Consider the following 16,482-nt stretch of genomic DNA (forward strand, 5'->3'; position numbering starts at 1 on the left):
TGAATGACTTGATGAATTAATACAGATTTTAATTCCCAGAAGGAAATAGGAGTATGAGAATTATGTAGTGACCAAAAAACAAAACATAGTTCAGTATAAAAATGAATGCAACAGATAAACAGTGACGTCATGCGCATGTGTATTACGTGTTCAGTCTGTAGGCGCGTAGTGTGGTCCCTTTACAAAGTGACATCGCCAACTACTGGCCTGGCATGCATAATACAGCATTTTAGTCGTTTTCGCAGATCCGTGTGAATGGGGATTGTTTTGGGAACATTGTCATCTGTACGCGAAAAATGCAAAGGATAAACTTTTCCGTTTTTAGTACATCGTTGTCATGTAAATGTTCCCTTAGATTTTGAATTTCATATATTCTATTAATTAGAGTTGCAGGATTGTGTCAAAAAATCATAATTGTTGATTAAATCCCTTGATATTGTAACTGCAATTATTAATTGTAATTTAAGGTAACACTTTATTATAAGGTGACGTAGTTGCATGTTACTATATGTACTTACTATAGTAATAACGGTAAATTATGCATAATTACAAGTAATTAACCCTAAAGCAAACCCTAACTCTATAGTAAGTACATGTAGTTAATTCATTTTACTCAGTACTTATTTAAGTACAATGTAACTACATCACATTAAAATAAAGTGTAACCTAATTTAATACTAAAATATTATTATAATTTTATAATAATGGGTTAGTTCACCCGAAAATGAGAATTCTATCATTAATTACTCACCCTCATGCCGTTCCACACCCGTAAGACCTTCGTTCATCTTCAGAACACAAATTAAGATATTTTTGATAAAATCCGATGGCTCAGTGAGGCCTCCATTGACAGCAAGATAATTAACACTTTCAGATGCCCAGAAAGCTACTAAAGATGTATTTAAAACTGTTCGTGTGACTACAGTGGTTCAACCTTAATGTTATAAAGCGACGAGAATACTTTTTGTGCGCCAAAAAACAAAAACAAAATAACGACTTTATGCAAAAAAATTTTTTTTCTTGAATCAGTGGTTCGGAGCATGCCAAATTCACGCCCCCCAGTGGTGAACCATTGAAATTTCGAAACACTTATGACGAAACGAAGCCTCGTGTACTGAAATCATGTGACTTTGGCAGTTTGATACACGCTCTGAACCACTGATTCGAAACAAAAGATTCGTAAAGCTTCGAAGCTTCATGAAGCAGTGTTTTGAAATCGCCCATCACTAGATATTGTTGCATTAAGTCGTTTTTTTGTTTTTTTGGGCACAAAAAGTATTCTCGTTGCTTCATAACATTAAGGTTGAACCACTGTAGTCACATGAACTGTTTTAAATATGTCTTTAGTAGCTTTCTGGGCATTTGAAAGTGTTAATTATCTTGTTAAAAATGGAGGCCTCACTGAGCCATCAGATTTTATCAAAAATATCTTAATTTGTGTTCCAAAGATGAACGAAGGTCTTACGGGTGTAGAACGACATGAGGGTGAGTAATAAATTACAGAATTTTCATTTTTGGGTGAACTAACACTTTAAAATACTTATTTTGTGCAAGGCAACACCATATTCTGTAGCACTTTATTTTACAGTCTTGTTCTGCATGTACATACTATGTATTTATTATAGTAATTACAACAACTGGGTTTTAAAATGGTTCTAACCCTGCACCTACCCCTAAACCTAACCTTAACCCATGTAGTTACCTTATATTACTCTGTACAAACTTACCTTACCTTCTCATATTCAACCAAGCAAAAAATTTTCTGTGTTGTAATAAGTGGCAGCTTTAATAAAGACTAATGACTCTGTTAATACCCCTTCCATAGTTAGTTCTTGTAGATCCCCCTTCCCTCTAAAGCGGCAAAGCTGAACCTGCTAGGAATAACAAATCTGTTGTGTTGCACTGGCTTTGAAACGATCAGTGACGTTCACAGCGCTTCTGATGACACTAGTGTAAGACATCATGCGAGACTCGGGTCGTCTCCTCAGCCCACCCTCATCAAACATTTGGGTGTCCCCAGAGAGAGAGCTTAGCTTATGTCCCGCTAGTACCAATCAGCCGTTTCCCATCACCCCCCACAGCTGCCACATAGCTTGATGGACAGGTGAGAGTGAGAGAGGGGAACACAACAAGCATGTCACTGCATAAACCTGTCATAAGGAGCTCAAACACTCTCTCTCTCACACACGCTTTCACACGACGCTTAAATAAGCTGTCAGAGAGAGATGGGTATTAAGGCAAAGGCAGGGCACTATCTCTTTCAGCAGGGAAATTGGCCATTGACTGGGTTTGGGATACAGATAGAAGGGAAGCTGTCACAAAACTGCACTTAATGTTGAAAAAGACATTCAGACACACTCACAGCACTTTGAGTTTGAGTCTCTGTCCATCACACATGCACACATAGAGGACGTATTGATAAGTGTGTCTCTTGTGTCTCAGGGCTCAGTGGAATCACTGTGTGAATGATCTGTCTTCTCCAGTACTAGCGCTGGCAGTTCTAGGCATTTTGCTGTCTTTACGGAGCAGGTAAGACATCGCTGAATGAGATCTGACCATCAGTTTAATGTTTAATGCCACTGAAGTGAAGAAAAAACACACAATCTGAAGTTTAGGTTTTTTCCAGCACAGTTTAATGTACATAGACCATTGTGAATGTAAACACCGTGGCTGTGGCCTTCAAAACATTGCTCTGTTTTGTTGAGCGCTCCAACATGTCAGCTTTTGGCTCAACCAATGGCAGAACTACTAATTTGTCTTATACCTGTTTGAAATGATATTTTTTGCAATTCCATTTGGAGCTGCTAGTGGCACAGACTTTGAACAAGAAGTTTGGGGTTGGTACAATTTTTAAATGTTTTTGAAACAAGTGTTTTGCTCACCAAAGCTGCATTTATTTGATCAATAATACAGTAAAAACAGCAATATTGTGAAATATTATTACAATTGAAAATAATTGTATTATATTTTAATTTTATTTTAATGCCTGTATTGACAGTACAGATAATCAGTATAGATAATCATCAGAAAGAGAAGTGGGAGAAAGAGGGGGGCGGGATCGGAAAAGGTCCCCGAGCCGGGACTCGAACTCGGGTCGCCCGAAGTGCAATCAACTCCAACATATTTTAATACATTTTAAAGTGTCATTTATTCCTGTGATGCCAAAGCTGAATTTTCAGCATCATTATTTCAGTCTTCAGTGTCATGTGATCCTTCAGAAATCAATATGCTGATTTGGGGCTTAAGAAACATTTATTATTATCAATGTTGAAAATAGTTGTGCTTCTTAATATTTTGGTGGAAACCATGATAGTTTTTATTTTTTTGATAAATAGAAACTTCAAAAGAACAGTATTTATTAGAAATGTAATTCTTTTGTACCATTATAAATGCCTTTACTGTCACTTTTGATCAATTTAATGCATCCTTGCTAAAATTAAGTATTAATTCCTTAAAAAAAATCTTACTAATCCCAAAATTTTGATATTTTATATATTGTAAAATGGCTAATTCTGGTCCAGTAATCGGATTGGAGAAGTGGCGTTGAAAGTTTTAGTGTGTGTATGAAGGTAAATATTGCTGTTATTGTGTGCTAATATATTGTTTTATATAAATACATTAATAAACTATTATTCTTCCATGAACTAATTTAGTGGAAAACTATTTTGAAAAGATTTAGTTATTGCGTTCTTGCATTGTTGTGATAGCAAAAAGCAAAAAATTTGCTAACCATGTTGTGTTTGAAATGTTCATTACTAGATATTAAGTTCTTGTTTATAGAACTCTATAAAAGCAATATAAATATCACATCCATTCTGATATTCAGTACAAAAGCACTTGTGCTCATGGGATATTACTTAAATAGGACTCGCAGGCAACTGACAAATATGCATACCAATAGATTTGCTATCATGTTTTAAATGTAGTTTCAATGTATTCAAAGTCAATATCATCATAATAATTTTTAAATTAATGACACATACTGTATGTGGCCCCCAGACTTCGCTTTGTTTTTGTCTGGTTGATTGTCACCATGGTGAGCATCTACTCTGTGTTCTTTGCCTGGAGAGCAAACCTGAACATTGAGAAGCCTCTTCTACTGGGAGTGGTGAGTTTAAAGTTTAAGTTTACAGTTATGTCTTCTATAATGTAAGAAATGCTCTTCAATATATATACTGTGTGTGTGTGTGTGTGTGTATGTAGGTGGAGCGCTTCTGGCTGCAGGCTGATGCTGGGGTGTGTGTTCTGGCTGGTCTGGGTCTGAGCTGGGCCGTGTGTTGGCTGAATGGGCGTCTGAGCCGGGGGACGGTGTGGAACACAGGAGCCTGGATACTCACTGCAGGCCTCATCTTACACATGATCAGCTTAAACCACAGGTAAACCATTCATATACAGGGTGCCGATGGACGCTATAAAACTATTCAGACATCATTCACTTTTCAAAACTTTTTTCTCTGAAAAACAATGCTACAGCTAGTTATTATACTTTGAAATATGCATTTAGTGTCAGAATGTCTGTTTTAGTTTTGGTCTGTGTGATCCCGCCCACTGCCAGTTTACCCAATAGTATTTCAACACCCTGGGTTGCCAGTTGGTGGAAAACAGCGAATTGCAGGCATGGAAGCCAGCAAATGAACTGGCTCAGAGATCGCAGATTCTACCTGACCTAAAAAGTTTTGGCATCCATCTAAAAAGCTCTATGACTAGAGGCATATTAAAACGCAGATAAATATACAGTGTAAGGCTTGTTGCTTTCCATTGTCCTTGATCTGGCAACCCGTGTGAGCGTTGAGTCTGAGGAGGAGGGGGTGGGACAAACAACTCTCCCATTTCAACCACTAGCTGTAAATATTACATACTGCACCTTTAAGGCAGCTTCACACATGTCGGCTAGATGGCTATAGACATTTTCTTTTCATACTGATTTTTTGAACGCCACAACAGTAAGAGATTTTATGTGTGAAAGTGTTAAGGTGAGGAGGTTTCTGATAATTATTTTTTGTCCTCACTTAAAAGTTTTCGCAGAAACTCCCCACGTGACTTTTTAGATGAAGTGTGTCACGTATGTCTGTAGGTAAATATGGATAGGCATTTATGTTATGAAAGATGTCTATTTGAAGGAAATACTATTCTTTTGAACCGTCAATTCATCAAAGAATCCTGAAAAAAATGTATAATGGTTTCCACAAATACAGTATATTAAGCAGCACAACTGTTTTGAACATTGATAATAATAAGAAAAATATTTCTTGAGCAGCAAATTAGCATAGTAGAATGATTTCTGAAGGATCATGTGACACTGAAGACTGAAGTAATAATGCTGAAAATTCAGCTTTGGGTCCATAGAAATAAATTACATTTTAAAATATATTAAAATACAGATCAGTTTTTTAAATTGTAATAATATTTTACAATATTACAGATTTTACTGTATTTTTGGTCAAATAAACGTAGCCTTTGTGAACTTAAGAGATGGCAGTGTATGTATTTATACATTGTTACATATAAATAAATATATAATGTATATAGGCCTATATATGATTAAAAATTTAAGGTAAAATATGTCTGGACTGTTTACTGTACTTTTGTTCTTGCATTAACCAGTTTGTAATGTAGTTTGCTGTTTGGTCCAAATGATGGTACCTCTGAAAAAAAAAAAAAATCACCCAGTTCATCTCAGAATATCGATTATCATATCATAGACTAAAATATCAGGTCAAATAGTTGATATAATTGTATTATTGACAACCATAGGTTTCCTACATACAGTATCTGTGCTATTTCATGTATCACTGACCACCTGACTGATTATCCCTTACTTATAATATTTATGTCCATTCTATCCATTGAATTCAACCAATTTTCCCCCATTAATCAGTGCAGAAAATAAAAATGCCTAAATATCCATTTTTGTAATCAGAGATCTAGAATATCCAAACAAATGTAGATATATCAGGTATTATTTCCTGTCTAAGCACTAATTATTTTGGGCCTATCAATGTGCATTACTGCATTATTTAGCAACATCACAGAGCCATTGAACCTTTGAACATTTGAGTTTTTTGTATATTTGTGGTCGATCATCCAGACCATGGCAGTCACTCCCTGAATTCCTCATTTCCTCCATGCTTCAGCACACATCAAAGCAAAAGCTCTCTTGCACTCTTCTGCAGCTTTGACTCTATGCTTGATTAGCCGTCCTGGCCACGCTAGTCATGCAGATTAAAGCAGCCGAGTTCTGTGCTTGATTAGACATCCTAGCCACGGCAGTCATGTAGATTAGAGCGGTGAGGTTTGGTACATCGCTGCCACAAACTGTGCCGCTTTGATCAATGGTGAGACTGACGCTCTTGTCAGCGCTCATCACACCTGTCCGAGGCTGATTACAGCCGAGAGATGTTCCACCTCATCACTACTCGCTGCTCGGAGAGAAACACGGGAACTGACTTCAGAACAGCTGTAAGAAAGATAATGTCATGGATCCTTACATTTTTGTGCAAAATCTTTAAAGTAAACATCGCTGCTGATGTGGTGGAAGTATTTGTGAATGAATGTGCATGTACTTTTACACACTCCTGACAAACCTTTGTATCACTTTCAGATCACTTTCAGCTCGCAAACTCCCTAAAGGTTTTACAACAAACTTTTTTTTTTTACTAAAGACTTTTGACAAACAGGCATTATTGGCCAAAATTGGGATTTTGGAGATGCAATAATTACTAAAATCTGGTGGTGACCCATGTGCCCTATGACACGACTCCACAAGCACACACAAAAAAAGTAATAATTATCTATGTAAACCCTTTTGTTGACCATATACACAGATATACAGATATTAATAAAATATGTTTATGATAATATTTTAACAATTTGCTTCAGTACAATAACAATATTAAAGGCAATTGTTTAATTTATGAAACAATATGTAATTGGGTTGTCTTTGCAATATTGCATTCTTATGTGATATATAAAGCAATTTATATTTATATAATATTACAATTAATACATTCATATTTTTCTCACACAGTATAAAATGTTTTTATCACAGTTTTATACATAAAAATATATAGGTTTATATTGTATAGGAAGGATCATCATATTTGGGCCAGTATTATTTATATACTATTATAGTTTTTATTAATATTTAAATCGTTTTTTTTTTTAAAAATATTTTATGTTTAATTTTATATTTTTTATTTTCATTTTAGTTTAATATTTAGTCATTTTATTGTTTTTTGTTTTTTGTTTTTTTTTAAATATCACTACTTAGGTTTAATTTATTTTTATTTCAGTTTTAGTTTAGTTCAATTTTTATTTTTTTAATTTTCATTTATTTTAGTTTTTCTGTCAAATATTTATTTCATTTTATTTCAGCTTCATAGCTTTTTTTAGTTTTTAGTTAATGATAATTCTGATTTGGGGTCCTTGGCATTAAAAAGTTTTAATATACTTAAATATACTTTTGTATATTTATTAAGATAAATATACAAAACACAGTTGTCACACAACTTAACGCCTCACTGCAACTCAAGCAACATTGAACATAGTTTTTTCATACTACATTTTAAACAAGGTATTTTCAAAGTGTCTGTGTGTGTGTGTGTGTGTGTGTGTGGACAGAGAGTGTGATCAGAGCAGTAATGACGTCGTGGACAGGTTTGCTCATGAGGTTGTGTTGTCATTGCCGGAGGGCTCATTGGTTCTGACTCGTGGTGATCTCCCGGGCAACACGCTGCGCTACGTCCACTACTGCCAGGGTCTCCGACCAGACCTCAGCCTTGTTGACCAGGAGGTCCGTAATCCAGCATGACACATGTCTCATTTATTTCAGCCATAAATATGCTTTTTTAATTATAAAGTTGTAAAAACTGCCATTATATTTTGCAGATGATGACTGATTCGAAACAAAAGATTTGTAAAGCTTCGAAGCAGTGTTTTGAAATCGGCCATCACTAGATATTGTTGAAAAGTCATTATTTTGTTTTTTTGGCGTACAAAAAGTATTCTCGTCGCTTTGTAATATTAAGGTTGAACCACTGTAGTCACATGAACTGTTTTCAATATGTCTTTAGTACCTTTCTGGGCACTGTAAAAGGAAATAATCTTGCTGGCTATGCAGGCCTCACTGAACCATCGGATTTTATCAAAAATATCTTAATTTGTGTTTTGAAGATGAAAGAAGGTCTTACGGGTGTGGAACGGCATGAGGGTGAGTAATTAATGACAGAATTTTCATTTTTGGGTGAACTAACCCTTTAAGATATGAGAAGCTTACATTTTTGTACTGTAATATTTTGTAAGAAACAAAATATACCCATCTTAAAATAAGTAAAAAGTGTGATAACTGGTCCCGGTCTATATATAATTCTACACAGGAATAATATTTCAGAATTTCTTACAGTATATGAGGTTTTCTTAAGTCTATTTTGTGAAAAATATATTACCTGTCCATTTTATTGTTTGTCTTTGTTCTGTAGCTTGACATCACTATTCTATGGAGAACAAAGTGAGAAGGAGAAAACCCCATCAGAATCCAGTCCATCAGACTCTGAGACCAAGGACACGGTGAGAATCTTTTGTAAAAGAAAATACAAGCTGGTATGTGGCAAAACTCCAGAAGCACTTACCTGGAGTCACGTTTCCTGGCCGCTGGTGGGATCCAGTCAACATTGCAGAAAAGAAAACTTTCAGCATTGAGCAGTTTCTCAAGCACAATATGCAGTAAGATAAACACATGGGCCTATGTTCACATTCATGCCCTCTGTGTATATGCTACTACAGAGAAAGCACTGTTTTTCTCATTTAAATAGTAATTTGTGTATATTTTAATTTGTGTATATTCATTCAACTATTTGCTGAATGCACTAGAGTTTAGTAAACCAATTACACATCATCTATTAGCCCTTACACCAGACTGGGAGAGCAAAGAAAATGCACAATCTGTTCTGCCTCCCTCCACCAGACGGCAGTATTTCCTTGGTAAAGCCCCCGGCCTCTGAGAGGGGGGCAATAAACACTACAGTCATTTCCCTGGGAAGCAGTACAGAGAGAATAAGGAATAAATACTTGAGAAAAAACAAGCAGCAACCTGCTTTTTTTGTTAAGAGAGCCAGTTTTTATGTTCCTGCCAGGTATATCCCATAATTCAAGACCTTTAATGGCTTTAACAAAACAGACAGGCTTAGAAGCTTTTACTCAGTTCTAAGTTCAAATACTCAATTTTTTATATTACATGTAATAGTACCTGTTCCTATAGTATCTTTTTCATCTATTTTAATTTCATTTTATTGGTAACATTAGAACATAACAACGTTACATAAGGAGATCTTTGGTTTATGTGCTTTTAATAATGAATATATATTGCAACTTAATTTGCGATTTGAATGTACATTAACTGTACATCAGTAAAGCATAATGTAATAATGTGTGTTGTTATTATAGTTTACTAACGAACATTATTACAAAGTTTTGCCCACTCATTAAAAACTCTACACTTTGAGTGATGCCATGTCACTATGACTGATGGTCAGTTTTTGGTCTGGTTTGTCTACAGCAGGCCTGTGTTTGTATGTATTGGTCTAACTGAGGGTGACCCCAGCTGGGAGAGGAGTTTCTCTCGTTGGCCCTGGGGCGTCTGTGAGCAGTTGGTACCTGTCAAGACCCCTTTTGACCCTGAAATATGGGCCCAAAAAACACTCGACCTTTACAACTGGAGCCAGCCACATGACAGGTAGCACATCACTTTTGTTTGTAGTTTACTTAGGGAATGACTTTATGACCTTGTAGGCCAAAATGTGTTCTGTTAATATATAGACTATAATGTTTCCAGCTGAAATGAACACTAGATGCAGTAAAATGCCAACAAATTTGATTCCTTGATTTGATTAATAAATAAAGACTTATATTTGTACAGTTCCTTGTGCAATACTATGTCATGATGTCAGAACACTTTTACCATAGTGCATGGTTTGTAAACTAATACATTTTGACATTTGCATCACATAAATAGCTTGATATATATGGCTGTTCTGATGTAGTAAACTTGCTCAGTAGCTCACATGGTACAGCAATGCACTTTCAATGCAGGTTGCAATGTCATTTTGCAAAAATGTTTTTTTATGACACTAGGGCGCAGTGCTTGACATTAACTTTTTTGTTCACCAGCCACTGTGGCTAGTGGTTTTCCAAAGTTACTAGCCACTCAGCATTTTCCCTGGCCACAATTTTGACATTGATACCATGGGGAAAAACTGCCATATAGATATTTTTAATATTATCTCATAATTTGGCAGCAAGTATATTAGGCTGCTGTCACTTTAAGACCTGACACACGGATCCATTATACTGTTACACCTGCCTTTTCTTTCTCAACTGTTTACGTTCACTTAAAACATAACTGATTGTGTTTACGTGAATACTCACCAAGACTGGCATTTTGACATTATTTTGTGTATTTGACTGTTTAAGCGCAATTAGCCGCAAAAAACCATTTGATTTAGTACTGAGAGCTGGTTTTATGTGTGCACACTTTGGGTGTGAGCACAAAATCTGCGGGAATGAGTAAAATTATGCGCAATAAGCGCAATCCCACGCCGAAATTCAAGTCCTGTAACACCAACAATATTCATCCGGAGCAAATAAAATGAGTGAGTGAGGGGAGGCGGGTTTGTGTTTCAACTCGCTGTCGGAGAGATAAGAGAGCGAGAATGCGAAGCTGGTATCATGTATCCGTTCTGTGGAAAATGAGTATTGTAAGCGTTTCAGATATTTCAGTATCGATATGTATCAAAAGTCGATATTTTGACAACACTACATTGCACTTAGTTTATTATTTCAGATGCTCTTTTAAAAGACTACAATTGAAAAATGTATAGCCTATATTATATGTAAAAACCCGCTAAATTGGCTAGTAGTACACGCCAGTGCTGAAATTCACCCGCATTTGGCGGGTTGGCGATGTTAATGTCAAGCCCTGCAGGATGTTCAATAAACCCTCATCTGCAATGGAGAGAAACGTTATAGTGCTTATAGCGCCTCTTGTGGATGTGTCACCTAAAAAAATTGCAGCGAAATGTACCTGGAGCATCATATTCCAGGTTTAGCAGAAATGCAGGTAGAGTCATATGTTTCCAGCATGGGTTGACAATTTGCATGGTACTGTGATATATACCATGATACTAAATAATTAATTTTTTCATGTACCATAGCATTCACATGATACTCCAAGGTTGGTACTTCCATGATGCATGTCTAAAAAACATGGCTATGGTACTTTTGGTACTTAAATGTTAGTGATTAAAGTCCATGCTCCAATTTTAATCATTTAATATGAGAAAAAACATTATGATAATTGAGAGAATACAAATATGGTGAAGTTGTCACGAATGTTTAGTATCCTACATAGGCAAGATGGTCAATTAAACATTTTGTCAAACAGCCAGGTTTGGCTCAGCTATGTTCAGATTTTGTAAAAAAAAAAAAAAAAAAAAAAAATTGATATGAAGTTGTTCAAAATTCAGTTCTAAAACTTTGAATCTGTTTTTCTCAACTCCAATGTCAGCTCAGCTTGTTGCCTTTTTAGGGCAGTGTACTGCAGAGAACTGGTCCTGTGGCTATTAACGCTTAGGTTATGGGTTCGATTACAAGGGTACACACTTGATAAAATGAAGCATGTGCCCAATGAATAAATGCATATGTAAATAAATGATACTAGTCAATTCATATCTAGTCTTAGCATCATTACCAGGTGCGCCCCAGCACAATTCTTACACCTAATGCAACTCCATTGAAGTGTTTTTGGTCCTCACCGATATTAAAGTGTACTTAAACACTGCTCTGACTCCATGCTGTGCAGACAGCCTTCGTTTCCAGCTTCAAAGTCGTTATTAGTCCGCTGACCCCACCCTAATGACTTTCTAAACTGCGGCGTGTCAATATCTGTGTATAAAGTGAAATTAGTTCTAGTCTCCAGCACTGAGGCTCTCTGCAGCCGGCTGGTATTCAGCAAGTTAATCGGGGTTGAATGGTGTGACATTACTCTCCTCTCACCCACTACAAGCGTGTCCATCCCTGCCTGCCAGCCAAATATTAGCGGGGAAGTCACACGCTAAAATATTCCTTTGAAGGAGAGGCCGCACGTTTATGAGCGATGTAGTGGAAAGGAAGAAATGCGGAAATATATGGGTCGTTCACCACAGAGAGAGAGCTTCCAAAGACAGGCGAGGTTGAAGATCAGCTGTTGTATGGTTTGAAGATATGCAGAGTACGATTCGCTGGATTACTGGCTGGTTTAAAACTTGTATTTCAAGTCTGTACTCGACAAGACTGCTTTGATGCCATCTGAATATACATAAAAAAGGAATAATGCTTATAAAATTATTTTTTACATATCATCAACGTTTATGAAAGTATCACATAGAGGAAGCTTTGACGTAATAAAGATTTGATGTTTTATTCCACCCTATCAGCTTCCACCCTGGATCCTGGGAGAGAGTTGCCAATGAGGAGATGTGGCAGGCCAGGTAATACACGGGTTACTGCCCTCATCGCTGTCAACTTTATTGTTCTGTCTTGTGTTTTAGTGTTGTATCTTCGCCAAACCTCCGTATTTAGCTACATGTTTATATCCATCACTTTTTAGGATGAAGACAGCTTTCTTCCTGTTTGACCTGGCTGAGAACATGGAAAGAGAACAGCAGGCCCGTCTCTATGAGCTATCTTACTATGTGAGTAGGAAATGCACTAAATACACTACATATAGTGTACAATATTGAAATGGAATTACATGGAATTACAGTGCTTGCAAAGTAGCACTATATAAATATTTCATTGTATTCAACTTTTTCTTCTTAAAATTTGGCATGAAATGAAATCCTTATCCTTAAATCCTTAAATCCATGTTATAGGTGTTATTGTGGACAATTCATCCATGCAGATGTTTTTTTTTTTGTTGTTGTTATGTTAAATCAAAATGTCATAACTGGACCTTCCAGTAAAAATGACAGACTTCTCTCTGGTGATGTATGTACTTTTTGTCCAATTGTTTAATTCATTTAAACCTTCCCCTGCAAGCCTGAGTTCATATTCCTTTTTTACGAGTGCATATCTCAAAATCCAATCAACAATCGATACATAGAACCAAGCAATACATTTTTTCTTTTTCGATAATCTCTTTTATATGGAAGCTTGTTTTCGCCACTAAATAAATAATAAAAAAGGTAATTGCAATTCTGACTTTTCTTGCAATTGCGAGTTTATATCCCACAATTCTGACTTCTTTTCTTCTTTTTTTTCAGAATTGTGAGATACAAAGTCACAATTGTGAGTTATCAAATCCAATTCTGAGGGAAAATGTATCATGCAATTCTGTTTATACACACAGTTCTGAGAAAAAGTTCTGAATTGCGGGATGTAAAGTTGCACTTGTGAGAAAAAACAGTCAGAATCTTGAGATTAAAAGTCATAATTGTGAGATAAAAAGCAGCAATTGACCCTTCGCTGGGAGTTTGATTGACAGGCGATCAAACCAATCCTAACGCCGAATCCACCGTTATGTCCGACAAAGTCAGAGGAGTAAGTAGATTAACATCGATGGACTTGAACTTGAAAAATGGTGTGTACCGACGTCTTTCTGCGGTTGAAACAACATTACTTCTGATGTTCAGTCATGTTTATTCGATGCTATAAATGAACAAGTAGGAAGAAATGGTGAGTTCACGAGCCGCTTCACTACAGTGATCTGTAATGACACATTAAAGAGCCACAAAACGGTATTTATTGCTTAAATTTCTTAAAAAAAATTACAAAATTTTAGATTTGAGACTTTGTTTCATATCAAAAGTAACCTGCTCTGTCTTGTCTGTCGACGCGTTGTCAGTGTCCTCTTTGCTATGCAATGTATTTTTCACTGCTTGAGAACATGATGTGTGGTGTGAGAGCGACATGGCTTGTCGGACATAGCAACAGTAACTAAAGGGGGCGGGTCTTTGCGAACAGTCAATTACCTTTTTAATTTTTTTATTACGTGGTGGCAACAAGCTTCCATAGTTTTACTTGGATGTACATCCCAATATGTAAGAAAAATCTGTCGCTACATTCATTTTTTCATGACTATAACAGGTTTTTGTAATTACAGTAAATAAATAAGATAATTTTTTCAGTGTTTTTTTTAAATAAACATTTTATTAAGAACTGTAAGTTTGAGGATTGAAAGTCTCCTATTGGCATACTTTGATAGAATGTTGAGCAATGTATCAGCAATTTGCATGTTAAATGTTTTCATGTTTTTTTTAATGACAGAAAACGATTCACACTGAGCATCATTTCAATGGCAAAGCAGCACTAATGCAGCATTATACACAGAATCAAAGCCTAAAACCTAAGCTTACCTAAAACCTTTAACACTTTTCTTTTGCTACCTTGCAAGCTCTGCTATTACCTTCGGAAAATGAAAATGTAGTTTGTCAGCATGATGTGATTATTTGTAGACTAAATGCAGTTTTTTAAAACATGACAGTTGGTGATATGTTTCTATAATTTATGTTAACTGTTAACTCAATGTTGTGTTTTAAAAATCTTTTAAGTCTTATACAAATATGTTATAGGGTTTTAAAATACAACACTGAGTCAACAGTTAACATAAATTATAGACAACATTATCTTATAAGTATTTATTAAGATAAATATTTGTGGTCTTTTTTTATTAACAGCTGTATTGTCAAATAGTGGATGCCCAGGTAGACTACCCAGCGAATTGGGATAAGAACCTGGCTCTTGCCGCAGAACGTCTGCTGCAATCAGGGGGCAGAGGTTACGGTCTAGATTCCCTCCTGAGTCGCAGCATCCACCACTTCAGCCGTTACCTTCAGAGAGAACCCACCGATCCCCAGAGCAAAGCCATCCGCTCCATCATCACACACCTCAGGAAAGAGCGGGACAAACTCAGAGACAGACAGAAGGGTTGAGACAGGGAGTGACAGAAACAACACAGAGAGTCTTCAAAACCCTGAAATCACCTGTGCCACATAGGTGTAGATAGCACAAGAAGGTAAGAGGGAGGGAGACAAAAATAAAGAGCTATAAAGAGACAATACAAAGACCATGTTTAATGTGTATTTTACAAACACTGTGATTCATCTCACAGTTAAATGAACTCAAAAATGGACCAATATGTCAAAACATGAGTTTTATACTAAGATCTTTTATATTGTGAGCTACTGATCCATCATTGTAACACCATTCATTTAGTTTGCAGTCATGATTTCATTAACAGGATGATATATTGGTCAGTTATACAAAATACAGAGATTAATTATATTTCCTCAACATGCAAGACTACAACACCCAAGACTAATTGTTTTTCATAGCATATGCTGCTGTTATTTCATTGTCATTTTTTAACCTTAGCCAATTTGTGTCCTACATGAGGAAAATTTCCACAGTGAAGGTAAAAGGGACTCGGTGTTCTGAACTAAATTTGAAGTGGAACTTGCTATGTTTGTGTGTGTGTTTCTTTTGTAATAAAATTTCACACTTTCAATATGTTAAAATCCATTGAGTTGATGATCAAACGTTCCTGAACCACTCATCCCACCTCTCTCAATCTTTCTCTCTCTTCTCTTTTTGAATAATTATTCTTTGCCCCCTGCTGTTATGCATGTCTCTCTCTCACTTTAGGATCACAAAGGTCTGAGATTGAGATTGAGGGGGGTGGTGGGTAATTTTGGGCACAACCATAAGAGATTAAGAATGACCCATTAATCTGGGACAGATTTAAAAATGGAGCATCCTTTTCCCTGTCTCTTTTTTCTGCTCTGTCTACCCCATCATCTTCCAAAACAACCCTAAATTCAATTTAATGCAGAGGTCGTCAACAAAGGGGACATGTCCCCTAGGGAGTCCTCTGACTATTGTTTGATTCTAAATGATTATTAAACTCTACATTCTGTAAGATGAACAATTTTGAAACTGTGTTGTGTCGGCACTTGATGGCCAGTGTAAAAGACAGAACCATTTCAGAAACAACTATTAAGGGGAGGGGAGTGACAATCAGCTGGTTTCGTATTCTAGAAGAGTGGTTTCATCCTGAGTTCAGGATGTCAGCTACACCTTATCACAACATATATAACATCTCCCTTTTTTGTGTACATTCATCTCTTCTTCCACTGAGCTGCTTTCTCTCAGTCCCTCCCTGTCCCTGTTTTTGCCTCTCTCTCATCTGAGGGATTGTGTGAACCCATGGAATCGCCGTGACCATGGATGCAGGCAGGGAGCCACGGCAACACTGGAATGTGGGGTGCCTGAGCAGATAAGAGCTGAGAACCCAGCCAGGGAGAGGGAGCAAAGACAAGCAAGCGAGAAGTAATAAGTACATAGGATGGTGTACATGGCATGATAGGACCGAGTTAGATAGGAAGTGCTAGAAAGAGGCGAATGGACACTGACAAGACAGAAATAAAATCGCAGCACAGGGACTTGCAGACA

At 36.5% G+C, this 16,482-nt stretch overlaps 1 protein-coding gene across 1 annotated transcript in view; it reads left to right on the forward strand.

Annotated features, from left to right (window-relative positions):
* tmem260 (transmembrane protein 260) overlaps positions 1-15,548 on the forward strand; it is a 39,209-nt gene extending 23,661 nt beyond the window's left edge. The window contains exons 8-16 of the mRNA XM_051867611.1: positions 2,443-2,529; positions 4,000-4,108; positions 4,204-4,376; positions 7,621-7,796; positions 8,586-8,721; positions 9,554-9,730; positions 12,468-12,521; positions 12,641-12,725; positions 14,709-15,548. Coding sequence (XP_051723571.1) covers positions 2,443-2,529; positions 4,000-4,108; positions 4,204-4,376; positions 7,621-7,796; positions 8,586-8,721; positions 9,554-9,730; positions 12,468-12,521; positions 12,641-12,725; positions 14,709-14,963 — 1,252 coding nt within the window. The 3' untranslated portion in view covers positions 14,964-15,548. The remainder of the gene's footprint in view (positions 1-2,442; positions 2,530-3,999; positions 4,109-4,203; positions 4,377-7,620; positions 7,797-8,585; positions 8,722-9,553; positions 9,731-12,467; positions 12,522-12,640; positions 12,726-14,708) is intronic.
* Positions 15,549-16,482: the final 934 nt, after the last annotated feature.

This window comes from Ctenopharyngodon idella, chromosome 17, assembly GCF_019924925.1.
Source record: "Ctenopharyngodon idella isolate HZGC_01 chromosome 17, HZGC01, whole genome shotgun sequence".
In the NCBI taxonomy this organism is placed as follows: Eukaryota; Metazoa; Chordata; class Actinopteri; order Cypriniformes; family Xenocyprididae; genus Ctenopharyngodon; species Ctenopharyngodon idella.